At 38.5% G+C, this 27,400-nt stretch overlaps 1 protein-coding gene across 2 annotated transcripts; it reads left to right on the forward strand.

Annotated features, from left to right (window-relative positions):
• Nucleotides 1-8,673: 8,673 nt before the first annotated feature.
• MRPL42 (mitochondrial ribosomal protein L42) lies at nucleotides 8,674-17,924 on the forward strand. Of its 2 annotated transcripts, none has more exons than XM_062585266.1 (6): nucleotides 8,674-8,748; nucleotides 10,345-10,536; nucleotides 13,113-13,176; nucleotides 14,045-14,129; nucleotides 15,443-15,606; nucleotides 16,901-17,924. In XM_062585266.1, exons 2-6 carry the CDS (start codon nucleotides 10,452-10,454, stop codon nucleotides 16,944-16,946), a joined length of 444 nt encoding a protein of 147 aa, XP_062441250.1. In that variant the 5' UTR covers nucleotides 8,674-8,748; nucleotides 10,345-10,451; the 3' UTR covers nucleotides 16,947-17,924. The 2 variants fall into 2 exon arrangements, with proteins under 2 accessions (XP_062441250.1, XP_062441260.1); XM_062585276.1 differs by having other exon boundaries at nucleotides 8,715-8,748; nucleotides 10,369-10,536.
• Nucleotides 17,925-27,400: the final 9,476 nt, after the last annotated feature.

Genomic DNA, 27,400 nt, shown 5'->3' on the forward strand with positions numbered 1-27,400 from the left:
ATTCTGATTTAGCAGGTATGCTGACATACACAGGAGGAACATGTCTATATAGGTTATTTATATGTTGTTCTCTACACATTATCTGAACTTCACATAATACTATAGACTGTTTAGGAACCAAAACCAGAAAGACTTCACTTTCTGCCCTGCCCTAGTAACCCTTGTACAAAATTGCCAGCTTCAAACAAATTTGAAAATACAGCTGGGGAGGCTGAAGATACTGATTCCGTGTGAATTTTATGACAATAGGCAGACTGAGGAAATAAAAGTTGGTAGTCCCACAGGGGGAAAGACTCTGTGACAGCAACACTTACTAGACACAAGAGAATCTTCACAAGGCCATAGCTTTAAGACCAAAGACATTACAAACCAAACTCTTCTGTTGCACTACTTGCAGAATTACTTTTTTCTTTTTTTCTACATTCTCCTATTCATTTTTTTCTTTTATCCTTCTCCTGGAATACTGACCATTAAAGGGCTCACATTAATGGAGGAAAAACACAGGCCACAAGCTGAATTCAGGCTGTGTGTGTGAATAAAGTACGACCCACTTTCTTGAAAGTGCTGGAACTTCTGCTCTGTGAACCTTGCTCTTCATCTGCTAGATGCAGCAAGAGTGTGGAGCATAGCTGGCTCAAACAAATGCTGAGGAACATTGTATTCAGTGTTCCCTTACATGGTTTGTAGACCAAGAATCTCACTTCGGTCTGGGGCTGCAGCGAGTCTGTCTGGCAAACTTTTGTGTTTTGATAGTTTTCATTGCTCAATAAGCAGCCTGGCGCATACTGGGAAAGTTGCGGTTTTCATGATGCCTCTCTTTCTGCCTCCTTTGAGGAAGAGGTGTTCGTAGTCCACTTGCTCAGAAATGGCAATGAACAAAAACATTTGTTTTCTACTGTCCTATCTACAAAGATTTAGGTCCTTCCCCTAAGTCATTCTAGCTCCGTAGAAGGGCTGCTGCAGAGATCTCCCTGAGTATTTGTATGGGTGCCAGAAAAGCCATCCAAACTGGCTAGTCCAAAATCCTGGCTTTAGACTTTGGCTCTTTGCCCTACTTCTGTACTACGTGATATCTTCCGTGAGGGGACACAGTAAAAAATGTCCTTCTTTTATAGCCTTCTAAAATTCCCAAAGGAATCCCAACCTAAGCCTCTAAATCAGAGCTGGAACAAGACATGTAAGTTCTCAGAGAGCTCTGTCTCTTCAGCTAGCTATGCTCCACTGAGATTCTTGCATCTGGACTGCAGCCTACACAGCTTTGGTCTGCTTATCCTCCACTTGGCATGTCCCCTGGAAGGCTGCCCTGGAGAAGCACCCCTGGTGACCCAGTGCAGGATGGCTCTGCTCTCCACTTCCACTGATAGAATAATACTCCAACAGTCCTGCTACGGAGTTCAACATTATTGCTAAAATGTGTTTATTCTTCCCTGCCAGATCATAGATTTTGAGCAGTATGGCACTGGAATCTCTTATTTCTTCAAGATAGACCTTGTGAAGTACATATAATAGTACTGTTAAAACTACCTAAAGAAATTTAAAAGTTTCTTGGTGGTCATGGAGCCAAGAAAGGAGAAAAGGAGGGAAGAAAATGTAGATCTGAAAAACTAGATTTTCACAGTGTTACATATATATATGTAGTTTGTCAAAACTTGCAAAGCATTTCAGCCATCCTTTTCTGGTAAAATAAAGGTTTGATGTAAAAAAAAAAGAAAAAAAGAAAAAAAAGTTCTACTTTCATCCATAGTTTTATAATTAATGAAGTCATGCATCCTCATTTAGACAGCTGCCTTCCATGACTCAACCTAGCATTTTTCTTTTGCTAGGTTGAAAAGTAAAGATACTATTTGTTTGGCAGTCACTTAGATTGATATTTTTGTTTAAATTAAACTGTTTTTTTTTCCATTAGAATCATTGCCTGGAGTTCTGTCTGATGGTCTCTTAGCACTGGCAATTGCCAACCCTTTGCTTCCCTAATATCATTGAAGTAAACCCTACAGCTCAGATAGAATGTAAGGAAATTTGAGGATATTTTATGCCTGTATATCAGTATCCCCATGTCTTTCTAGGTGAAGGAGTTGAAGGAAACTTTACCTTGAACCCCCCTCCCCTGAGGGCTGCACCCACAGCCGCTGTCCAGGAGCTCCATTTAAACTCAGATCTGGGCCTTCAGTCCCTGCCTGAGCTATGTCCAGCCCTGTACCTGAGTTGTTTTGATTTCCTGGATTGATCTGAGGCTTGGCATGTTCCCTTGCCCTGCCAGATGGTCCCTGGACTATTAGTCCAGCACTGCTCTCGCTGTTCCCTGCTGCTTCCTGCTCCTTGCTGCTGAATTCAGATGGCCTAAAAATGCAGGTTTGTTTTATAAAAAGCTATCTTTCCTAGCTATAGTTGCTGCTGGTTAGTTTTTATAAAGTTTTACACATGCACTCATTTCTGAGTAAATTTAGATACAGTGTTTATTAAGGTTGTTGGCATCTGCAGGCCCCATTTAAATCAGAGTACACTCCTACAGTGAACTCTGTACATCTCCACCAAAGCCTGCCTAAACACTGGTTATTTAGGGTGTAGTATCACATCAGGCCTACGCCACCTTAAATATGCACCTCTGCTGAAAGAGGGATCCTGCCCTCTGCCACCCACTGCAGCCCTCTGATCTCACAGTAAACTAACTGATCAAAAGGATGAACAGACCCTGCATGATCTGTGAGCTGATGCAAACCACCAGCAGTCATGCAGCTGTTTAGATCTGGCCCAAAAAGGGGGCAGGCATCTAGTTCATTGAATTAGGGATAATGTGAAACCACATATTTGGGGCCAAGTTACACCAGACAGCTGAGTCAATCTGTCAAAAGGAGGAGGTCTTATTTCCATTTTTTTTTTCTCACTCCTTCTGCCCTCCTTCCTCATCCATAGCATTTCATCTGCAGTTCAGTCCTGGCACTTGTTAGATTCTGCTGCGCTGATTCAACTCACTAATTCGGCATAAGAAAACCATCTAGTGCAGTCTTCTGCTGGAATGGTGGCTTGATCTGGCTTACAGTGGGGTCAAGCAAGCACCAGGCACAACATAAGATAAATAACAGAAGTGGGAGCAGGAGTGAAATTTCCCCAGCCTAGTGTCATCAGTTATTAGATCAACTTTGGATGCCTATTCTCGCTCTTGAGAAGCACAACTGAGCTCCTGCTTTCTTTCCCTGCTCTCTACCCTGGATTCCTGACCCCTTCCTTGCATTAGTGCTTATATAATGTTTTCTTTTTTTCCTGGCTGGATTAGCTTTCTACCTCGCTCACTGAGGGGTCAGAACTGGCATAAGAAAAGTGGCATGAAATGGAATAAGTTGTTTCCAGCAGCAGCAACCTGTTCAGTTGGCTCGGTCTATCTCATCCCACTGCATTTATGTGAAGACCAGGATGAAGAGCCCAATCCTCCTTGTACAAATCTGTAACAGCCACATCACGCCACCACTGGGATTACGGTAGTTTGGAGAACAAAATTAAGCCACCCTTTAATCAACAAGATGTTCTGTAATGTCACTGTAGGAAGAAAATATAAATAAATAATTGCAATTATGTTATTAATATTACCAGGACAATTCGACACAGCTGCTGACCACCTTCCTATGACAGCTTTTACTGTCATCCTGTTACTCATTTGAGTGGGTGGATCCAGACCAGCTGAGCCTGTGGCTGACTAATCTTACTTCCTCCTCCTCCTCCTCTCCCCTTTGCAATCTTAGATATTTAATTGCAGTAAGGCTTTGCTATTTTGAACCGTAGATTCTGTATTTTACTTAAAAGCATTTTGATGTTTATTATCTAATACCATATGATACCATACTCATTCAGCAAGAGTATCAGCAAAAAATAAGGATATGTGTACATACAAGTACAAAATTAATTCTCACAATAGCACCTAGAATTTACATTAAAAATCTTTATTAGTAGATCCCGGAGTATTTCAAAGTAAGTACTATCGCCAGGTACAGATAGGAAAACTAAGGCACAGAAGTACAGTGGTCTGCACTTTAATCAGAATAGTCACTCAACAACTTCTGAGTGATCTTAGCTGGCAGTACTGGCTGAGACTGTACTGAGGCAGGGGAGAAACAGCTGTGTAAATTTTACCTACTTACGACATAAGAAAGGGATGCTGTGAATAGAAGCCCTACCTGTAGGAAACTGGGAAATGTTTGGGCTTTGTGTGTTTTCCTTTTTTATTAAGTGGGTCCTTGAATACCAGCACAATATTGCTTACTTGAACTGCAGTGATCACCAGGAAAACAAACTCTTTAGGCAGCACCTGACCATTACAGGTGCTTTACTTCTGTCATCTGTTTTTACATCTGCAGCTTGAATCTCTAATAATAGTAACCAGATGAAGAGGAACAATATGCATGAGATCCACTAAAGAATGAAGATGACCTATTGACATAAGTGCTGGATTTTATTCCAAATGCTTACATATTGATTTAAAATATAGAGTGTCACTTGAGAAGACTGGAGAATTAATGCCCTAAATAATTTGCAATGTCTCATTAGAAATTTGGAATATGAATTCACAGATCTTTGCAGAGGTTCAGATATTTCAGGAGTAAAGGCTTGTCCGTCTTCACTCTTAAGAAACAATCTTTGCAAAAAACAAACTCATCCATTCACAAATAAAGTTTCAAATTTAAATATGATTACATAGCAGCTTTTCTACTCCAGATTTTGTAGAAACCAAGGAAACTAAATGCTTATCTCATGGACATTTTTTAAACATTAGTTTCTATGAAAAAATAAATACTTCATATATTAATTTTGCTAATCAACAGCCTGAATTTCCCATGTCCCAAATGTCCTAAACATGCTTTTGCAGCAAAAGAGCTAGAACAAACAAGTCATTTTCTGTTTTCCACAAGAGGGGGCACTATTAAAACAAAAAACAGTACAATCCAGGTGCCAGCTCTGATTTACAAAAGTTTTTCTAAAACAGACATCCAACATGGCCCTGCCCTCATTGCTACATAGTGTTTGTTGCCTAACTCTAGATCAACTGTTATACCAGTTAGAACATTTCCTGGAGATGTTCGTATCTGTGTGTTTGGAGAAGAACAGGTAATGTTTTTCCTTTAGCAAGAGAGCAATCCAGAAATAAAACCTTCTAGGTTGTCAAAGATGTGAAGTCCCAGCAGTCCAGGACTCGCGCAGTTTCCATTAGTGCCTTCAGTGTCCCACGTTTTAATGGACAGAACAATCTGCTTTCTGTTTAGCCAGTACAAAGCGAGCAGCTTCACTCTGTGCTGCCCACAATATGCTGAAGCAAGCAAAGCAGTTGGCAGTTATTAATAACCTCATCTCCAGACATACTTTAGAAGTGTGTAGTCATGCTTCTGAGTGTCCTTAAGCAATTCCTGTCTCCCCACCAGAAAACTGTAATCTGTCAGAACATGCTTCTAATAATAGACTCTCAGAACATTGTGTCAAGGAAGGGTAGACCTCATATACTGTCTCCTAAAAAATCTTTTTATAGAAATCATCTATAAATAGTCTGGAAACTTATCAGGGAATGTGATTTAGTTTAAAAAAAATGCAAGTATCTTTAGTTACAACCTTTCAGAACCACAATTTAGATTACAAGATTTGCTTTTGCTGTCACAGTGATCTTTTAAAAGGACACATTTCCAGGATCAAATCATAACTCAAAGCCCACACGTTACCTCTAATTTAAAACTAATTAGGTAATGAAGATGTAAAATCAGAGAATCTGAAAATCTAGTGAAGGCTGTTTGTGAATCAAAATTCTAGATGGCTGACAAGTATTCTAAGCATAGATTGAGTCTCAGAAGATAATTAACAGTTTACCTTTAAGGGATAGTCCACTGTAGTAATGTGAAAGACAGGACTACAGATGTGATAACTCTAGGTAACAGATAGGAGTAATCCTTCTTTTGGCTTCCTTCCCATGTGGAATCAGATGTTCCCTCGAGAGAACCTTGTAGCATTTGTTATATGGCAAAAATACAATGATTGAAAACAAACAGTACAGACTTGCATGTGCTGTAACACATATCAAAACCCATGAAACTCCGAATGAGGGTCTTTAGTTGTTCTTTACAATCTTGTTGATGAATCAGTTTTTTACCTGTTAACAGCTGAATACCACCAGCCTACCAAATCCCACTGTTAGAAGACTTGTTGATTGCATTCATCAGTTACATTCATGCCTAAAAATTGTACTTTTTCAAACTTGCACCTGAGGAAAGAGAGCACATGTGTCAGTATACGTGTGTGTGTAAGTGATCCTCAGAAAATACATATGGCACATAAGGGTAAAAATTATCTTGTTAAAAGCAAATAACTGATGCAGGAAACAGTAACATAGGAGCACTATATAAGGTTTTATTGCAATGCTCATTAAAATATATAAGTATATTAAGGCCTAGTATTTTCCATGGAGGGAGGAATTTTCTATGTAATTAATGAGACAGTTTTAAAAATGCATTTTTTTAAGTAAGTGCTGCTCAATATAGAGAAGATAAGTCAAAGCATGTCTTACACTGGAAAGAGAAGTTGGTGAGATTTGCAAGGAGTTAACTTCAAGGCCTCCAATTGGTCCCCAAAGGAATTTTGCCTGATATAGTGATTTCAAAACTTCACACACCAGGAAGACATGCTAAAGCATTCTGTGTTAAGGACTTTCCTAAGGTCCATTCACATACAGCTGTATCCCATCACTGTAGTCCAGGAGAAAGGCGAAAATGACTTCTTAGCTAAAGCTAAGTTGATGTTTACTAACATGGGGTAGTCTGCTAGTCAACTGAAGGTGGCAGAAAGTCACAGTTTTATTGCATGCGGCAGTATAGCATCACTAAAGTGTGGTGGAGCTTTCCTAAATTATTCGTGGAGTTAGCCAACTTGGTTAGCTAACATAGTCGCATACCACGCAGATTGCAGCACAAATGCAGAGGGAACCCTGACAAGTAGTTCCCCCCATTGTCACAATCTTCTCTTGTTCATAAACTTGACAAGATTCAGTTTAAACTAGTTTATCTTCCCTATGCTCACGGAGAAGGCATTCCAAAACTTCACTCCTTAAATGCATTTTCACTTCTTTAATTTCCAGGCTACTTTTATTTCAGACAGTTTATAATCATTTATTTTTGTCATCACTGTGCTTGAGCTTAAAATCCTCAACACACTTTCTTTGTTAATCAGTGTAACCACTATCTTGCTTGTATTCAGCTTTGAAAGCCTGTTCTTCACCCAACACATGACCTCATCTTAATACAAAGATTTTCTTGTGGGAATAATGAGCTGGTAAACAGAAGAAGATGTACAGAGCAGCATTATATACTTGGGTGCTTGAGCCCACATCAGGTGACTCTGGCTGCACTCAGAAACTTGATGGAGATAACACATTTCCACAAATGTGGAGGAGTCTTGTAGCAGATATGCAGTTTCCCATCTTGGTTGCTTCTCTCCCAGCTGTACCTAAAACATTTTGGCACATTTCTGCCACCTCTCTTACGACCTATTGAATCTAATATTCCAAGAAGACCTAAAATGGACATCTTCCATCTGCCACTGTCCAAAATTCCATTTTTTTGGAAAATGTCCAAAAACAAATCTTTGCCACTGCTACTGGGAACAATCAGCTCTTGCCTGATGATTTCTAGCTACAGTTCTGCTGAACTTCTGCATTTTTGCAGTATATCTACTTATTCTGCAGCTGCAGAACAAATTTAGACATTACTGAAATTGTGAGGCTTCCATCAATGATTGCATGAAATTGCTATACCACAGCCAAAGACCAGAAAAGATGCAATGCCTTGAGGCTATCCAGAAGAAATCTCAGCCTTCTCAGGAGGGATTATCTATATGTCTCCAAATGAGCAGTTCTGTTATCAGAATTGAGGTACCGTTGGCTGATGTGACTTGCAAACATAGAGATGCTTCATGGGCACAAGAAAACTTAGTTCTGGAGCCATTTCAGGTACTAGAGCAGCATGTCAGATAATTGATTTTTGCCTCTACTTCTTGTCTTTTATCACTGTAAATCTATCACTGCTTTTAAAATGCCTTGTGACTCCACAGGAGGCCCAGCAAGTAGCCTCAGAGTTGCAGAGTGCGTAGGTGCATTCAGGGGAATTGCTTGTGTGCCCGAAACACCTGAAATGTGCAGCTAGTTCCAGGGAAAAATAAGCACCGATGTTCCTTCCTCTCCTCTGCAGTTGCCAGTTGTTTCACAAGCTGTTTCATTTACATAAATCCTGGCCTTCGACAGGAAAAGGTGTTACAGATCCCCCAGCTGCCTGGCAGGCTGTCCGCCCAGACTGCCATAACCACCGCGTAATTTAACTTGGAAAACAGGCAGGCTGTACTCACAAGCTCAGGAATAACCTGCAACTGTGTACTAGAAACGGCCCTTCGAATTACAGGATTAAAGGGGTTCATGTCCTAGCTAACACAGAAACCCGAGCGTGTGCTCAGGGGAAACCTCGGGACCTTTATGCCTTCGCGGAGGCGCCTGGGCCTAACAGCTACTGGTGGGAAGACGCTGAACGACGCGGGGCACCCGCAGAGCTTCCCCTCTGCCAAAACCCCAGAGCGCCGCGGCGGCGGCACTGCGCGGCCTGTGCCGGGCAGGCCCCGACCGCCCCGGCGGACTACAACTCCCGGCGTGCCGCGGGGCGGGCTGCGGAGCCGGAAGTCCTGCGGACCCGCTTCCGGCGTGGCGCGTGGGCTGCTGCGCTGTCGTTGGAGCAGGTAACGGTTGCGCTCGCGGCGGTGGGGTCGTGGCGGCGCGGGGAGCGGTTGTGGAGAACTGTCGCCTTCTCCGCCGGGAAACTCTCGTCTTCGAGGGAGGGGCTCTGGCAGGTTAAACCAGTGCCCAGGCGGCGACTAGGCGGGGCTGCTTCGGCTTAGGATCGTGGTGTACAAGACTTCTGTATTATATACTTTTTTATTATTATTTATTAATCTTCAAGCGTGCCCGGCTGATGCAGTGCAATAATAAATTAGATTTCGAAGAGAGACAAGAGGAAGACAGTTTGTATGCTAGATGGATTAAATCACTTAATATATACTGTTTTTCACTCTGTTTTTTTTTTTTTTCCTAACCTACCAGTGACTCTTCAGAGCAGTCTCACTTTTGCCTATTTTGATGAATTAACAACTGATTTTCTTTAAGCTGAAAATCTTCTGTAATCCTACAAATGTCTGGTTTAGTGTTCCTGCTTATTTCTGATGCACCTTTTGTGGGTTTTCTGCATTTCAAAGTGATGCTATTTTGCTACCTTAGCTAACATGATTAACAGCCAGGGATGAGAGTCTGAACTTAAATGGCAAGTGGGCCTTGAGATGAGTCTTAGACAGGGCTTGAAGCCATGAAGTCTGGATCCATGTTGAGTTTTTGACACCTTGTTTATTAATGTGATTTCAAAGGCAAATAATGAGCAGCTTTACAGGTGCTGTACAAGCCAGTGTTCTCAAATTCCAGTCAGACCTCTCATCGGTAAAGAAAACAATGAATGATTATTTGTAGAAATCTTGTAACATGCACATTTCTGGCTATGTCATTAAGTGTTAAAAGCTAAGTATTTATTTATTTATTTATTTATTTATGGTACAAGTCTTAATTAGATTGTCTCCAGTTCTGATTTTGTAAGCATCTTAAATTACAAGTTACTTTTAGAACTTTTTTTATAGACAGTGAAAACTTGGGGTTTTCACATGATCTTCTGATTCTGTGAAACTTGGTGTAATATTTAAGATATTCTAAATGATATTTCATAGCCGTTATGTATATTGCTTTTGAGACTACATGGTAGAACTAACTTCATCTAGATAGTTTGTAAACTGCAACAAAGTCATTTACATTTATGGATTGTCCATAGCACTTACCATTTTTTTTTATTATTATTTCTTAACCTAGATTTTCAGGGCTCGTTGGAAATTCTGGCCCATTGTTGGCACCAGATTAGACAAGTGTTATTTAAAAATACTTTACATTAGGTGGTAATGTTTACATCATGAATAAGACAATTGATTTTCAGCAATAATTCTGTGTAGTTTGCAGAAGAAAACATGAGAATTTTGGGTCTCAAGTAACAGAAGAAAAACTGATCTGTAAAAAGACCCAAGCTTGGAAATCTGGAAGCTTTTTAAGTTAATAATGCATCTTTGAAGAGCGTCTGTCACTAAATAAGTTCACGTACCACATTTGACTGTTGAGGATACAGATGCCCGTATCTTAAACTATAAGGACTTAAAAACAATTGCTAAACAATGAGTAATACGCTGCACAAGTTTTATTTGGTTTCTTCAGTCAATTAAATTGTCAGTCTTTTGTATCCTGAACAGTGACGAAACCCACTTCTTTCAAAGGGTGTTCTGCGGGGGAAAAAGAAGGATACGGTCTCCATTTTGGTTCCATCTTGTCCAGCTCTGGTTTCCTTTTTGCTGCCAGCATGGCAACAATGTTGCGTAGAACTGTATGGTCTGGTATTCTCTGGATGCAATCATTGGCAGCTTGTAAACAGACCTCAGTAATGAGTAAGTAGTGATGATATTGTATTACTATATTAAAATTTTGTAGTACTATATTAAAATTGGGTTTTTTTTTTCCAGAGGCTTTTCTCTAAACTAAACCCAGAATAGTGTCTAAAGTAACAGAAGCACGAAAATGAATTTTTATTTAAACTGGATGAAGTCTGATGCTCAGTATTCTCTGTTAATGATTGAAGATTTTTGATTTGATTGTTTTTAAAGTTTCCAGTGTCCACATATAATACTTTTCTAATTTATTGATTAACTTTTAATAATACCCCTCCTACCAGTAGGTAAGACTTACAAACAGTGCTGAGAAATGGCTGCAGTAAAATCTCATTAAATAGAGAAAAGGTAAAAACAGGCAATGGTCTTTCTTATATTTTGTCCATATTTTAGATGCTCAGCAGAAAGATATAGGGAAGATAATCAAGGTGGTAGAAAAGAGGTGAATAGGGGAAATACAGTGAACATGTTAAAATTTATAATTTGGTAGGCAAGGAGAGGAAAATATGAACTATTTGAAGTAGTGCTGTACCAGATCTCAACTTTGTCCTGTATTTCTTAAATGTGGTATAATTCTGTGGAATAACAAATATACACCAGTGTTTTCTGAGCATGTTTATGAAATATAATAGGCATGGATTCACCACTTTTAGTAGTGACAAGTATTTTTACAATTTAAAAAAAGTTACCTCAAGTTGAGGCACTTATTAATGTAGCTTAATATATCTACATTGGCTAGGAAATACTGCAAATGCAAAATACCACATTTGTGAAATAAAAATCTTATATATATGAGGCTCAGAACCGATATGTAAATAGAGAAATAAAGTTATAATGAAGATGTGTAAGAAGCTTACATATGTAGAAGAAAAATCTACTCTCAGTGTATAGAATGTCATAATCATAGGCCAAGATATACCCATCTCTGTGTGGCTACTATAGTTCTTGCAGGATTTCTCACACCTGTGCATGTTATATAAGTTTATAGAATATAGAAATGGTAACTGCCAAATGCTAGGTTTTGAAATAAAACAATTCCTAGTAATTATTAGGAATGTCTTCGTCTGGAAGAGCTCAAGTGTGACAGTACTAACAGAAATACTTTTTAGAATAATGTTTAAATTTCTAAGAGAAAATGGTTCACGTGAAAACTTCTTCAGGTTCTTCAATTCTTCCCAATTTTACCGTGATGAATACCCCCACTACTTTGCAATGACCTACCAAGAAGATGTTTATTTGTATTAAAACACGTCAGGAAAAAAGTTGAGATTGCTTTATAATCTAGCATGTCTTGGGCCTTCTGTTTCCAAAAAAAGATTTGTTTCTTGTGAACATTAGTCAGTTCTTAAAGTAAAGAGGTAGAAGAAGCTGTGCTGGACTCAGAACTTAATGTGGATTCCTACCAACTTATGCTGATAAAGGAAGAGATTTGCTAGTAAAAGTCAGATGTAGAGGCCCTATAGGACCATCTTAGGCCTTCATGTGTATAGGTTGTGGAGAATAAGATGCCCATGTTATACCTTTCATAAAAGGAAGTGTTACTAAGGTGTATACTACACCTTATATACTTGTAGTAAAAGATGGGACTAGGATCATGGGAGAATTCAGTGGGAAAGGACCTCAGGGGGTCTGCAGTCAAGCAGGGTCAGCTGTGCAGTTGCTCCAGGTTGCTCAGGGCTTTGTCCACTTGAGTCTTGAAAATCTCCAAGGAACCTTGGAGCCCCTGTTCCACTGCTAGACTGTCCCCATGGCGAGGAAAAGGTTTCTCCTTATATTCAGTCATAACCTCTCAAGTTTCGGCCTATGCCTCTTGTTTCTCAGTGTCTTGCTGTGCACCACTGAAAAGCCTGGCTCCCTCTCCTCCATACCCTCCTTATAGGCACAAGTGGGCTGCTCTTAGGTCCCCCTGAAGCCATCTCTGCTCCAGGCTTCTGGAGGAGAGGGGAGAGAATCACTTCCCTCAGTCTACTCAATGTGCTTCTGTTAGTACAGCCCAAGATATTGTTGGCCTTCTTTACTACTTGTAATCCTTGTGATCGCTTTCGCCAGAGCAACAGGAACCAGGGGAAGGGGGGGAGGAAGCTCTCTAGTGTTACATCAGCTGAGACACTGTAGTTTCGTAGCGTTGTGTAGTGTATACATAGCAGTCTCTAATAAAATATTAAAAATGCTGTGAGAATGCTGTTTCTATGAATTAAAAATCTACCAGTTTATATGACCTTTTCTGTATGCTTGTATGCTAATTTTGTTTGTCTGTGTAAAGAATGTACTCTGATGCTTAAGTCTCTAAGTGTTTTGTTTATACTGTAGATTCCTCCCCCCCCGCCCCAAGGAAAGAAGTACAAAGTTAATTCTAGGGTACAGCTAACTAGATACTGTATTCATGAGTGTACTAGGCATCAGGATAGTAAAGTGAGCTTACATTTAGACAGTATTCTTTTTTTAATTTAAAACTGATTATGGTTATAATCCCTGATTAGGAGTTTGGTTCTTAGGACTGAATTAAAACGTAAACTTGGCATTCTTAAATCTGGGACAGATTTGCTTGTTTTACACTAATGTTCTTGTTTTTGCAGATGGCGCTGTAATTCATCGCTGCCATAAATCTGCTTACTCAGTTCTTCCTGATGACTACAATTGGTATGTACGTAAATCTGCTCTAATATATGGCTCTTCATATGGCAATTATTCTAAAGCTGCTTGCTCTCTCATGAAGGTCTCATATGATGGTATAAAATACCTCTTCTGTCAGTTTAGGATAGATATTATAACCTTAACCAAAGTATTGTTTCTGATCATAATAATTGTGAAGCTAATACTTCAAAAATGAACATAATGAAATGCAGGCTTCACATTCTGAATGTGGTGATGACCACAATACCACTACAGTTTTCTTTGAGGAAGAGAAAAAATAATGAAGAAAATAATGAGCATCATTTTCACTGATGCTGGTTGTTCAGAAAATGTCTGGGCGCTTCTATGCTGCTGCATGGGAAAATAGAAAGGAAGAACAGGGTATCTGTGTCGTAGAAGCTGTTCGGAAGCTAATGTGTCATAAAAGTTAATAGGGAAGGAAGATGAGAAAAAAGCATACTCCCTCAAGGCACCTCTCAGTAGAATTTTGTTTTTCATGGTCATCATTAAATATTAGAACCTCAAATGTTCATTATCCTTGTCTGCTATAGTTCTATACCTAATTATTTAGTCTTGCAGACTTTTTTCCCCAAACCATATTTTCAGATATCTTGAATGATTTCTTTTAAGCCTTTCTTTCATCCAGAAAGAAACATGAAAATATCTGGAAAAAACATGAGCAAGTTCAGATCCTATATTTGTGCCTCTCTCCACTCCCCGTTCTTAATAAGGGCTTTTTTTTATGTAAGATGCTTGCGAAATCTTAAATGCAGAGCCAAATCTGGTTTCCTTTGGGACTCGGGCTACTCAGTCACTCAGCATTTCTGAGAATTGTGTGGTATATATTGATGAATGTAAATTTTTACTTTTATAGCAAAGTGGAACTTGCAGTGACGTCAGACTTGAAGACAATTGTCTGCTACCACCCGTCACTTGAGATTCCATATGAGCATACAAAAGTATGTCCAAACTTACAGAACTGTATTTCCTACCCGGGTGAAAATATAAGCAGTTCTTAGTTTTGAGTCTTTTGAGCGTCTAGGTTGTTTTTTTAATTTGGAATACTGAGGTACTTTTTATTTATATGTGACCAGCATATATGTGAAATAAATGAGTGATGAATACAGCTGTTGTCATGAAGAGGAGTTTATTTCTAGTTGAAGTAAAGGAGATGGGTTAAGAAATGCTCAGATACCACAACGTACATTAGCTCAGATAGAATAAAGTGAGGAATTCAAATACTTGTGTAATACAGAGAAAAACTAATAATTGTCTAAGAGCATGTTTTTCAAAGTGGTTAGGTGCTATGGGCAATGTTAGAGGTGCATTATGATTTGCTCAGCCTAGTGTTCACAGGTGTAGCAGTGTGGAGAAAGGGATATACAGAAGTGCTGCTGCTGCTTTCGACTCTTGACAGTTTTAAATTCCATTCAGCATTTGGGGATCATAAGCTCCACAAAAACCTTACATTCTTAAATTTCAATAAATTTAATCCACCAGTAGTAGTCTCTACATGTTCCTGACACTTCAGCGTGAAGAAAATAAGTCTTGATGTACTTTTGTAGTCAGTTTCACTCCATAGATTTCATATGCTAGTAAAATACTGCAGTAGTAGCTGTGCTGCTGAAATACAATGGGAAGATTCTCAATTACAAACATAAAATATTTTAGTACTCTTTCCCTGTAAGTTCCATATTAATGTGTGTGTGTATGTGTATATATATGTGTACGTTGCTTACATATCTTTAAGAAAATGAGATGTAAAAGATGGGGAAAATAATGGTGCCAGTAGTAAATTTGTAATATACAACTAGGAAGTAACAGTCTTCTCCAAGATATAAATCATATAAAGGCCTTTTTATTGATGTGAGTAAATTATGATAACATGAATAAATAATAAATAAGAATAATATTAATAGAATCAGAGCTTATGATTCAGCTAGCTAGCTAGAATTGTAAGCATGAGAGAACAGCAATAGAGATGACAAGTGCTGATTTAGGGGTAGGATAATTATCAGCTTTAGCTACTGCAGTAATTAGACGTTTCTAGAACTGTGTTGTACAGTGGTGTGGGTTTTTTGTTTGTTGTTTTGTTGGATGGAAGGTAGACAGCCTTTACACTTGCAAGTATTCTTTTGAAACCAAAAGAATGTAGCTCTTAAGAGTAGATAATAATGTTAGTTACCAATATGGCTTGGCTTTATACTCTGTTATTTTTATTTTTTAAAGAGGAGGTGGAGGGAAGAAAATATATTCACTATTCTTTTTGTAGCCTATACCACGGCCAGATCCAGTGAATAATAAAGAAGAAACCCATGATCAAGTATTGAAATCCAGGCTGGATGAAAAGGAGCTACAGAACAAGAAAGGTCCTACAATTGAAGAGCTCAGCAAAATGTTTTACACAACAAAACATCGCTGGTATCCAGTGGGACAGTAAGTATTTTCTTTTCAGTGTTTGTCCTTTTGGAGGTAAAAGACAATACAAGAACTATTTAACTGGACGGGATTGAACCCAGGATAATTCATTATGTGAATCAAGGTATTCTTAGCATGTGGGCTACTACATAAAAATCTAAACATAGTGTTAAGTAGATGGAAAGCTGTAGTTTGTAAGTTTTAAGTTGCAGAGACTATCAAAGGGGGCAGAGTTTTTTGGTAAAATATATCACTAAGTACCAATTTTCTCATTTCATCTTCTTAACTGGATCAGATTTTTTTTAATGTTGCTTAGGTGTAATCAGCATAAGAAACTCATATAAAATACATTTGATGACAAAACCAGTTACAGCTTGAAAAAATACACTGTCTAGTCCTTAATTTTCAGAAAGACTTAATGAGATGCATTTCAGAGGACTGCAGTCTGCTTGGGGTTTGGGGGATTTGTTTGTTTTGTGTTGTTTTCATTTGGTATGGTGAAAAGTGTACCTTGGTGTATCTTGTGTTCAGAAGGCCGGGGGGGGCGGGGAGGAGGGAAGGCAAACATGTCTGACTGAGTTTAAGCTTGAAGAGGAACTATTTGGATTCAGATATGCAACTGAAAAATAAAAAGGCATTTTAGTTTTTGTTCCTTCCCAATCTAAGTTGTTATACCTCATGGCAACTGCTCATATTATAGCTATTGAGGGGTGATACAGGGAGAGTTTTTGTGACTGGAAAACTTTCATTATCCTATTTGGAGAGTAGATAGAAGGAATGAAGTGATGGAACTTTTTATGGCCAAAGGGTAGCCGTTACTTCAATGAGCATCAAACTGTATCTTCCTTGTTTTAGGGTGGGTGATTAGAGGAATATAAAGACTTTTTTTTTTTTCCCTGGGAAGAAATTTATTTTGCATGAAAATATTATTATACTAGTTATCTGAAGTTTGACAAAAATCCCTTAAAGCCTTTCTTCTGCAGCAATCATTTTAACAAAGGAAAAGCTAATTGTAGAAGAATTAACTTCATGCAAAGGATAAAGAATAAACAGCAACCTTTGTACCTATTCAACTGTAGAACTGATTGGATTATTGTGTTCTTTTAGCAGATGTAGCAATAGAAATGAGTACTGTTATGTAACCTCATGAACACAGAGATGGCATCTAATGAACAGTGATGGGCTGTGTTTGTGTATCTTGTATTTTGCTTATTTGTGTAACCTCTATAATACTGTCTGTGGAAAAAAAAAATCAGGAAAATCAGAGACTTTCCAAAGTTTGTGCTCACTGCAGCCCTTTTTTTTCTTTTAGGTATCACAGAAGACGCAAGAATCCTAATCCTCCTAAAGACAGATAATTAAGATAATTTCTTGTTCATCAGCACTTTGTTATTGATCTGTATTGGAAATTAAAAAAAATATATAAAATGGGATTTTTTTAATCAACTCCACATGAGTGTTTTGAGTGAAACATGCTTATCTAAAGAAACTTGATTGCAATTTCTTTTTCTACTTCAACTAGTTAACACTAGAAAAACAGCAGAACTGCACAAATAAAATAAGGATTCAGTGAGAGTATTGTACATATGGGGTCAGTGAATATACTAGTCTTCAAAATGCATGTAGCAGGTGATACAGTGTTCCAATTAAATTGGGTCAGAGACTTATCAGTAGTAAAGTTGAATGCATAAAAGTAGTATGTCAAAATCTCAGATACACAACTGGACACTTTGTGGGTGTTTTTAGAAGTCCAATAACTTCTAACAAGGCATAAGAATTCATCTCTCTAAATAATCCAGCATACTAAATAGCTGGAATACTTGTGTGTGTGTGTTAATCCAGCTATTACTTGATAAGGGTGCTATGCTCACATATAAATTGCGTAGCTGTAGCTTAGGGGAGGAAGTGTTCTTTGCCTTAGCTAGGTAGTCAGTGAAGGCTCCCAGTTCTTTCTAGTTTATAAAGGACCAATTCTCCCCCTTTGTCCCATTTCTCCCCAATTCTCAAATGCTTTAAATTCTGTAAGCGTGGTTAGATTCTACTTAGAGCACTGTGCCTTTGCAGAGATCCCACTGACTTCACTGAGTCTTGTTAGCAAATCACATTAAATAATCAGGAAGAACTTTAGCCTATATATCTGCTGTTCATTTTGACTGTATTTCCCTTCCAAAGTGGCTTGGATAAACTAATAAAGTGTGAATGGGGGTTATTTTGTTTGGTTTAGTTGTTTAATTTTGTTATTCTGATGTTATTTTGACACCATGTTATCTGTAAGTTTTACCTTAAGTTCAGTACCAAATAAAGTCTCTACTCTTGGTCACTGTTAACATAAAGAATACCTATTCTTACAGTTACTGCTAAATAGCCTATTTTCCTTGAATGATCTAATCGTGTAAAAGTGCTCTTTATATGCATTCAAAAAGATACCCTTTAGATACTTGTGGAAAATTGTACACAAAACTAATGTAAGTACTCATCTCTTTTTTTTTTTAATGCATTTTTAAATCCTAATGACAGTTAGTTAATAATGGGTTATCATGACAGCATAAAAATATGTTTCCTCTTTCTGTTAAGCTTTTAAGATATCCGATTCCATGCTTAATCCTCCATTAGCCCAGTGACTTTGGCCCTATATTATTTGATATCTTTAGCTTGCATGATAACAGATGTCCTATCATGAAGAAATGTCTACTGTGTCTGTGAAGCGGATGACTACTTAGTCTGTGATTCTAGTTGAAATTAAAAATGTAATTATTTCTCCACCTGGAATACCACTTTTTAAAAAGTTTCTAGGAATGAATGGTAAAGCAAATTTTAGTACTTGCATCGATTCATGCTGCACAGTACTGACACTGGAGCATAACAGGAAAGTTTGTCTGAATTGTGAAGCGTTTTGGTATGTTTCACTGTATAAAATTGAGTGTCCACCCAAATGACAGTCCTAGGAGATGTGATTAGCATGATATTAATTCTAATTAATCAAATGAATTTTTATGTATTTTTTCTACACCTTTTTAAAAAGCAAATCTGAATGACATTCATCTTAGTAAAATTTTCTAAGAATTTATCTGTTTGTCGCAATGTGCATTCTCCAGCTGCTCTTTGGTGGTGACGTTGGCAGGTGAGCTACTTTGTGGGTAGCTGGTCCCTTGGTGTAAACTGTGTTGCCATGTTAGCAATGGCAGTCTGCTGCTCTGACTGGTATCACTTCCCTTGCTGATGTTCCCCAAACATATTACGCATCTTCTATCTGAAATGCCATGGTGACAGTTATGGAAAACCCTAAAAGTGATTGGTTTCTGATGATTTTTTTCAACAATCACTGGTTTAGTGCAAGTATAGCAGAGGAAAAGCAGGAATACGTGCACTTCATTGGATAATGCTGAGGAGAATGAGTGTAATCCCCTTGTTTTTGGAAAACCAACACCTAATTTGTCCTATTTGACTTTACTCCAGATTAAGACAAAACATCTTTTCTTGGATTAATTTAAACTTTCAAATATTTTCCTTCCTCCCACAGCTACTTCTATTTATTGCTGTCAAATACTATTAAGACAGTTTGAGTTACAGAACCTTTTTGCTACCATATTATTATTATTATTACTCACTGTATTTGTCTGTTCTTGCTTGTCAAACTTGGCTTACACTGTAAAAATCTTGGATTTCATGATTTCCAGACATTTTTGGACATTTCCAGACACCTAGGGGCTAAAAATGTGTTTAGGTACTGAACTGCCTTCTTTAAATTATTTCCCCTTCTTACCCGTTATTGGTAACAGTTTAAAATACTTTCACTATATGTACTCTTTTGTCATTTTGTTATTACATAATTAAATGGATATTTCTTTCTTTCCCTGCTTTATACTGCCCTCTTAATCTTTCTATATCCTTTTATGCTAACATTTCTGCAAAGCATAACCAAGTTAAAATCCTATTTCTACAGTAATTCCTGGCTTTCCTCTTGATTCACCATGTATTGAACAGCATCATAAAGTTCACAGCTGAAGAAGAGAATTCTTTAATTGTTTCTTTTCACTTGAAAATTTTAATTTAGAAATTCATCCATTTGCCCATTCCTATCCAAAAGGAGGTCTATTTAAAGTCAGTTTGAGATTTGTTTCTTGTTTTTGCTGCCCTTGGTCCTTCTATTAACTTTGTAGTTCTAAAACTTGTGTAAAATTCATTAAATTATATATCTGCTTTGGTGTCTTTGTACCCAGCTTTAGACGCTTAGAAAGCAAATAGCTAGCTAGTAGTTTTCTAGTGTTCCAGACCCTACCAGGTTCATTGCTGCGGGTACTGCACAGTTGGTTATTTTTTATTCCTTCGTCTTAATATTTTCTTTTATGCCTCACTAAAAGTTTCCTCAGTCTTTTGGCTCAAAAGACTTAATTCCAATGAAATACCAAAATGTTTGTTCTCAAATCTAAGTGTAATTTAAATGTCCTTGAAATTATCTTGCTATCCTGGTGCAAGGGAAGTTCTTTCGCTTTCTCTGCTTCAACCTCTATTTAAAAAAAGAGAAAAGGCAACACTGTTGCATCCTTATTTTTGTTTCTTTTTTAAGTGCAGACTTCATCATTCTGCAGCCTGCTGGTATCACCGCCAGGAGGCAACCAGCTGTGCGCATCTGTGCCCGCTGACAGCTTCGCTGTACTAGTGAATTTGACACTGAGAGGCAGAAGTTAGCTGTTCTTCTGTAAATTTGTAAGTACTTTTTAAAAAAAGGGAAGTTTGTAGCTGACGGCACCAATACCAGCACAAGCCGAGGTCTGCAAATGGTCGGATTCAAAAGAGTCAAAGGTTCTTTTGCAGGATCTGTCTGTTTGCTTCCTCTGATTTGACTTTTGTAATGTATAACTTACACTTAAAATAAATAGGCAAATAGTATCACCTGGTTCTGTGGGGGGAAAGAAATGCCAACAGTGAAGCAGTTATAGGACATAAAGGACTACTTATAGTCACTCAACACAAGCCAGTATCTGAAGGCAGTTCCTCTTATTTTAGTGTCTAAGTCCCACAATTTGCTCTCTCGAGATGCTTTTTCTACCACTTGTCTGTGAAGGGAGGATGGAGCTTGGGTGAGATTTGGATGCCTATATCACAGCAAACTAATTTCATCCTTAGCAATTATATTTTTAGTATAAAACATAAAGACAACTTAGTGGAAATGATTCTTAATGCGTGTTTTTTTTTTTTTTTTTTTTTTGGTAATCTAAGGGAAGCATATATATATATATATATATAAAAAAAAAAAAAAAAAAAAACGCTCCATCTACAGCAAGGATAAAAACATTCTTGCTGTTTCTGCTAGACTTAAATAGCATATAGCGTGTATATAAAAGCTGTAAATACTATGAATTGGTTTATTGAATAGGTAGTCTTCTCTTGCTAGACTGACGGTATAGGTCACTAATGGTAAATTAAGCACTAACGGCATTTTCCTTCACTACAGTAGTTTTGGGGGGTTTTTTTGGTTTTTTTTTGTTTTTTAATCTTTTCTGTCCTTTGTTTTCTGGTTTTCTGTACAATTTAAAGGATAATATGCACACATTGCATCAAAAAATACAAATAAAATGTACGTAGGATTTCTCACTTCCTTATATTTAATTAACCCTCTAATTCTAAAAGATAACAATTAAGAGCTTGTATTTTTGTGCAGCTATGTTTAGTCACTAACATTGTACAACACCAAAAAGGAGCTGTGTTGAAGCTGTACAGACAAAACGCATGTTTGTCCAGCAATTCTGTGTTGCGTCATTAAGTGTCATAAGTAAGAAATTATAATCAATATATCACATTTTATGACATTTTTCATCACATGAAGGCAATACAGGAGGTGGGAATGTTCAACAGAACTGAGTAACTTTGCCAAATTCCTGTTGTGAAAATAAATAGATAATGAATACAGGAAATAGTTGTGCTTATATTCAGCTTCACTGTTTGTCAGGACGGAACAATGGTACTGGCTCAGACCCAGTTTACCATTTTAAATGGTGCTGTTCTTGACTGCTACCAAAGTTCACAGCCCTTCAGCAGAGTCTCCCTACCAGCAAACTGTGAGATGCTGTAGGAAAAAAAGGAAAAAAAAAAATCTGGAAGAGCTGATTTTCATAATCTCTTCTGCCAAAACTATTGAAAGTTAACCACATAGCTATCACAGAAAGTTCAAATGAACAATGAGAAGTGACTGTGTTAAATTAGGCTGCTGCATTAGGTCATTAATATACAGACTAAATACTAACTTGATTAAAATATAAAATATTAAAGCATAACCCTATTGTACAGGCATGTTTCCTACTCACAAAGCAGAGCTTTATAATATTCTGTAAAGATTAGTATTTCTTAAGTACTGCTAGTCTTTCTCATTATTCAAACTTTTTTTTAAACCAACGTTTTTCTGAAGACCACAAACACAGGAGTTGTCACAGTGGATCAGAGCTGTGCTCCAGCAGCAGTCTTCATCTTCTACATCAGTTAATATGAGGCACTGAGAACAATAATCTAGTCCCAAGGAAAAATACCTTGAACAGTATTTAATTAGCAGTTGGTCACTTATGCAGCAGCATAAGGGTTTGCATTTCTTTTCAAACTTTTATAGCTATTTTGTGATTTTTTAATCCTGTCTTATGTCTGGATTCATCTGTTATTTTGCAAGGATACCTCCTATCTTTATAATTCTCCTCCACTCCTATTTTCATACCGTTAAAATCCTGCCACTAGTGATGGTGAAACTCAGGGTGATGGAGAATTCCACAAGTTTTAAAATGGGGTTAAGAAAAGGGGTTTCCCTAAACAGATTAAAGCACAATGCAAACAAAATTCTGTGGTATGTTTGCCATAAGCACAGATAAGAATAAGGAAAATGGCTGAAGAATTCCCTTTGTAGAGCATGTATTTGTATGTTCAAAGCTACCAAAATAAACATACTGTGTGTTTCATGTGTTGGCTGCATAGGTTACAATTCATTGACTGCATGTGGTCATATCCATTTAAGAAAAAAGATTTGAAATAAGCTCAAAGAGCCCACGGATAAGGCTAAAAGGTGACGCAACAGCCTCGGCCCAGGCCCCTGTGCCTGGAAGAGCAGAGCCGCTCACATGGGGAAGCAGCCGTGGCTAGCAGCACGTAGCCGCTCTCTGGATCCCTGTCCACTCCGAGAGCAAAATCTTACATCTCTAGAAAGTGCTGTGAGTTTTGCATCAACACGACCAAAATTTTAACTCATGGCTTCATGGAAGTGATGCGTGAAAAGCCCTGCACTTCCCTAACAGTGAAGTGTTTATGCTGTGGTCTACACTGTCTGTCAGCTAGCTGATCTCCAGCAGCAAAGTGATGGTTGAAGCCCAGCTGAGTAAGTCCCTGCTGCTGGAAGCTGGGGAGCTCCAGGCCGCTTAACACCCGCACAACACGCTTCTTTGCTGCCTTCGTGTGGTTCTGTCCCGGCCTTTGTGGCCAGCCCTCTGGAAGGCAATGGCTGCGTGTCCTTGTGGGTAGAGCCCCCAGCAAGGCTCGCTCCCCAGGAGCTGCACGGACAGGATTGCGTGTTGCTGGACTCTACCCTACACCGTCTTCCAAACTACCCGAGCTGCATGTGTGCCATCAAACATTCCCACATCCCAAAACGTGCAATACATACCCTCACTTTCCTCCAGGAAAAGTCTGGCAGGCTATGGCACAATTTCATGTCATTTTGGATATTTTGAACTGAAAGATATGCAGAAAATGACAGTTCCATGTTGGCTGTATAGGGGCACCACAGAGGGCCAAGGGCCCGTTTGTGGAATGCAAATGCAGCAGTTTGCGCCAGAGGGAATAGTCCCAGTCAGCGCGAATATAAGCAAGTCCTCAGGGGATCAGGGACGTTTTGTTACTTAGAAATACATGCATGTCCTCTGAAGCCACATAGCTGGGACCCGCGTTGTTTTTGCACACAACCAGAACTCAGATGGTCTAGATCTGTTCTCATTGCTGAGCCTGAATGAGTCCGGTACAGGCTTATTGAGGGAAGCCAATGCAGCAACTTACGCACATTAACAGCTTGAGTCTTCAAGATTGTCCAGTCCAGCTCAGAGACTACTGTAAAAATAAATGTTTTCTTTCGTTCTTGTTAAGCAAAATTCAAGATGCAGAGCAGAAAGTGCATTTCTATAGCTTAAAAAAGTCTGGACTTAGAAACAAACATCTTTTTTGTAATAATCCACATCACAGTAAGTGAAATGAAGCAAAGGTCACTAAATGTTACTGTTCGCTAATTCTCTGCCTTCTGAGGATCCAAAAAAATCTGATGAAATGGTCCAGGTTAAGACATTTGGCAAAATAATGAGGTGAAAGGTTTTCAGCATTTTCTGGAGAATATAATAATTGGACATGAACGTCTTTAAAATCTTCATGTAGGTATTTCTAACTAAAAATGCTATGGTTTTGTTTCAGGACTAGTGAAATGTCAACAGAAGAAAGCAGTGGTTAAAAAAAAACAAGTTAAAGAGCTGTTTTTCAGTTTTTCTTGGGAGGAATAGGGTTTACTCATTTAAAAATCTGGGACACTGGCAAGAAAGATTTTCACTTTAAAGACACTGGCAAGAAAGATTTTTCACTTTAAACAATTTGCCTGCTTTTCCCCCCCTCTTTTCCGCTGTATTCACATGATAAATGAATTTTGCTAGAAAGGCACTACCAGTTCAGCGTATTTTTTGTAACAGTTTCATCCCCTGATTTGGCACACTGTCACCCCCTTACGGGAGCCTAAGGAATTGATCCTAAAAGTGCCCGAAGAGATTAAAATGAAAACTTTTAACTGATTTTTCTGGAAGCATAACTGGTTGGTCTTATTTGGGGAGTTCTTTTGTTGCTGTATTGTCCCTCAGCTAGTCCAGGGAGGTTTCATTAACATCTCACCAGTGCCTCTGACTAAGTAGGAATTTTGACTAGACTGAAAACTTCTAGAGACACTCTGTTTTGAAGTGTCAAGTGTATACATGCAAAATAAGTGGAAACAGCTCTGCAGCTCTGTTATTTGCACTCTTTGGGAATGAGATTCCACTCCTTGATGGCTAGAAAAAAAATCTGCCAAGAAGATGAAGAACTTGGGAAAATATGGACCTAGTAAAAATATATGCAACAGATCGTTGTCAGATGTCTGCTACAGCTTCGCAGATTTGCCACCATTACATTACAAAGCATACCTAATAGGAGGATCTGAAGAGATATGAATACATCTTGGAAAAAGAGGGAGCTATGAAGGAGTAAACAAGGTGAAAAACAGGAGCATGTGAACCCATTCATGTTTCAGCCTTTTATGCAATGGCTAAAAGAGGGCCAGGAGTCTTCAGGAATAGCCTCATGCAACAAAGCTCCCATTCACGACATGTTTCTGCTGAGGACTTCTGTTAGTCTGAGATTAGGTTCTAGAAAAAGCTAAATTAGCTTCTGAAAAGTGAAAGCAGCGTATGCTAGACCACCATGGCCCGAAGTAGAGGACCATGCTGGAGAGAAAAGAAAGCAAAGGATGAAAGTCAGTGTAAAATACTGTACTGTCTAACATATAAGACACCCTTCACCTGCTACTTCTATCATGTCAGGCTGCGGGAGGGGTGGAATTACAGAGTGAGAGTGCTACTGTATTATTTTTATCATCCGAAGAGTGGCTCCAGTTAGTGGGCAAAAAATGTATTTTAAATAGTCATGTAGTTTCTATAATACAAACTTTCTGTCTCATAAATGGTGTCAGTAAATGCTATCAGTTGGGTCACATTCCAGGTAATAGCTCCATATAGTTCTCAGACTCATCATATTCCGAAGAAGACTCCATAATTTTAACAGATCTGTGTACCACTTTGTTGGACAGATAGGGAAAAAAAAGCAAAAAAAAAAAAAAAAAAAAAAACAAAACAAAACAAACAAACAAACAAACAAACAAAACACACCTACAGTACAGTAAATTCTTTTTTCACCCAAGATAAGTTAGGAAGACCTCACCACTTGGCCACAATCAGTGGCCTCCCTTACAGACAGTCTTTAAAAATACGTATCAGTGCAAAATGAATAAGGTGGTATTTTCAGATTTTTTCTTTATTTGTAACCAGTCTGTTGCAAATGAATCTAATTCATATGTTTCTAAATGTCCTGGATCCAAATGAAGTCAAATTTTTGGACCATGTAGGGGAAAAAAAAAAAAAAAAAAAAAAAAAAAAAAAAAAAAAAAAGTAGGGTTAGACCCCCACATTCACATCTCTTGCCCAGGGCCTTGCCTTGTTGCACAGGGTGCCACAATAGCCCTCCCCCCCCCCATTAGTTTAGACATTGCTACAGAGATATATGTGGGTTGTGGGCTTGCACTTAAATTAGTTTCTAATTTCAATCTCCTTGTATAAAAAGTGGCCGCAAAGAAAACACTAACATAGCAAAGAAATATCTTCCCCACAGGTACTTTCTTTTTATAGGCTTGGAGAACTATATGTCTTTGAGTACCTGAAAGTCCAAGCTCAGCCCTTCAACGAACCCAAGCTTTGCATTTTACTCCGCTGGCAGAGGCCCTCTGCACATGTGCCCCTTCCCTCACCTGCGGCAGATGCCTACTCCCTGCCAGGCGCTCCACTGCGAAGCTTCCCCTGCCTCCAGCATGCCGGCCTGTCAGCTGTATCCTCACTGGCTGGCAAGTGCCTAGGGTAAAATGAATGGCAACAGGCAGTCCTCCAAAAAGTTTAGGTATGCTCAAAAATGTCCACAAAACAGAATTGCTAATTTCATATGCAAACTAATCCACTCAGTCAAATCACTGTTAGAGATCTTGGGAATTAACGGCGGGATTGGTTTTGCTGGATTTTTTTTTTACAGGAGGGAAAAGGAGTTGATATAACAAACAGATAAAGCTCAAGCACAGCAAAACCACTTGAACATGTACAGGTCCTTTTAATCTTGGAGCCTCTAGATTCCCTCAGGGTCAGTTCTGTTTGACTTGAGATGGCTTTGTGCCTGCCAGCACACTAAAAATTATCATAGCAAAGACCAATATGTAGGACAGAAATTTCACTCCTGTTTCATTTCATTTCATGTCTCATGCAAAAGATACATCCAATGGCTAAATTCATCACTCAGTTCCTTTCCAGACAAAGACTGATCCACAGCAAAAAGTTTTGCAGCTTCCTTCCTTCTAGAATGATGTGGCCTGAAACACTGTGGAAAAACTCTGCTGTGCCTCAGGCATCCTTCTGGATTGAATTTATTCCCAGAGGGATAATTTATCAGAGAAGTGAGCTTTGAAGAGAAAGCTAAAAATAGCATTAAAAAAATTGAAATACAGAACAACATACAGGCGCTGAACAGTCAGAAGTCTAGCCCACATTATAAAAAACTTTGCATAATTTATAACAACTCTGCATATTATTTCCCCTCCCCCATTCATTTACAAAAACAGCGAGATAATAACAAACCCCACCAGCAAACATGAAGAGAGCCATCTGTTAATTCTGGTATATGGCAGTAGAGGGCATCTAAGGACTTCAAGTCACATATGGCGAGGGATTAAAATCAGATGGCTAAAGAAGTTTCTACTCTCATCCCCAACCATTCACCCCAGCCTGTAACAGAAGGTGCCACCTCACAACTGAACAGCTCAGGAAGCTGCTCCTGAACAACTGCAGTTTTGAGCCCATCACTGAAACTGGGGTTGATCTTTATGCATCAAACTGAAAGCTGAAGTTGTTTAGGAGCAGCAGCTTCATGAGTTAATTTGTCATCCCTGGTTCAGGCACAGGGTGAGGGGAGAAAGCAACTGCTTCATGTAATCCATCCAATTTTCTCTACTACTGTT

The sequence above is a fragment of the Rhea pennata genome, chromosome 1, assembly GCF_028389875.1.
Source record: "Rhea pennata isolate bPtePen1 chromosome 1, bPtePen1.pri, whole genome shotgun sequence".
NCBI lineage: Eukaryota > Metazoa > Chordata > Aves > Rheiformes > Rheidae > Rhea > Rhea pennata.

Coding starts and splice junctions, on each gene's coding strand:
- MRPL42 (XM_062585266.1), top strand. CDS start 10,452: ATGGCAACAATGTTGCGTAGAACTGTATGGTCTGGTATTCTCTGGATG. Junction 13,177..14,044: donor CTTCCTGATGACTACAATTG/GTATGTACGTAA, acceptor TTACTTTTATAG/CAAAGTGGAACTTGCAGTGA. Junction 15,607..16,900: donor CGCTGGTATCCAGTGGGACA/GTAAGTATTTTC, acceptor TTTTTCTTTTAG/GTATCACAGAAGACGCAAGA.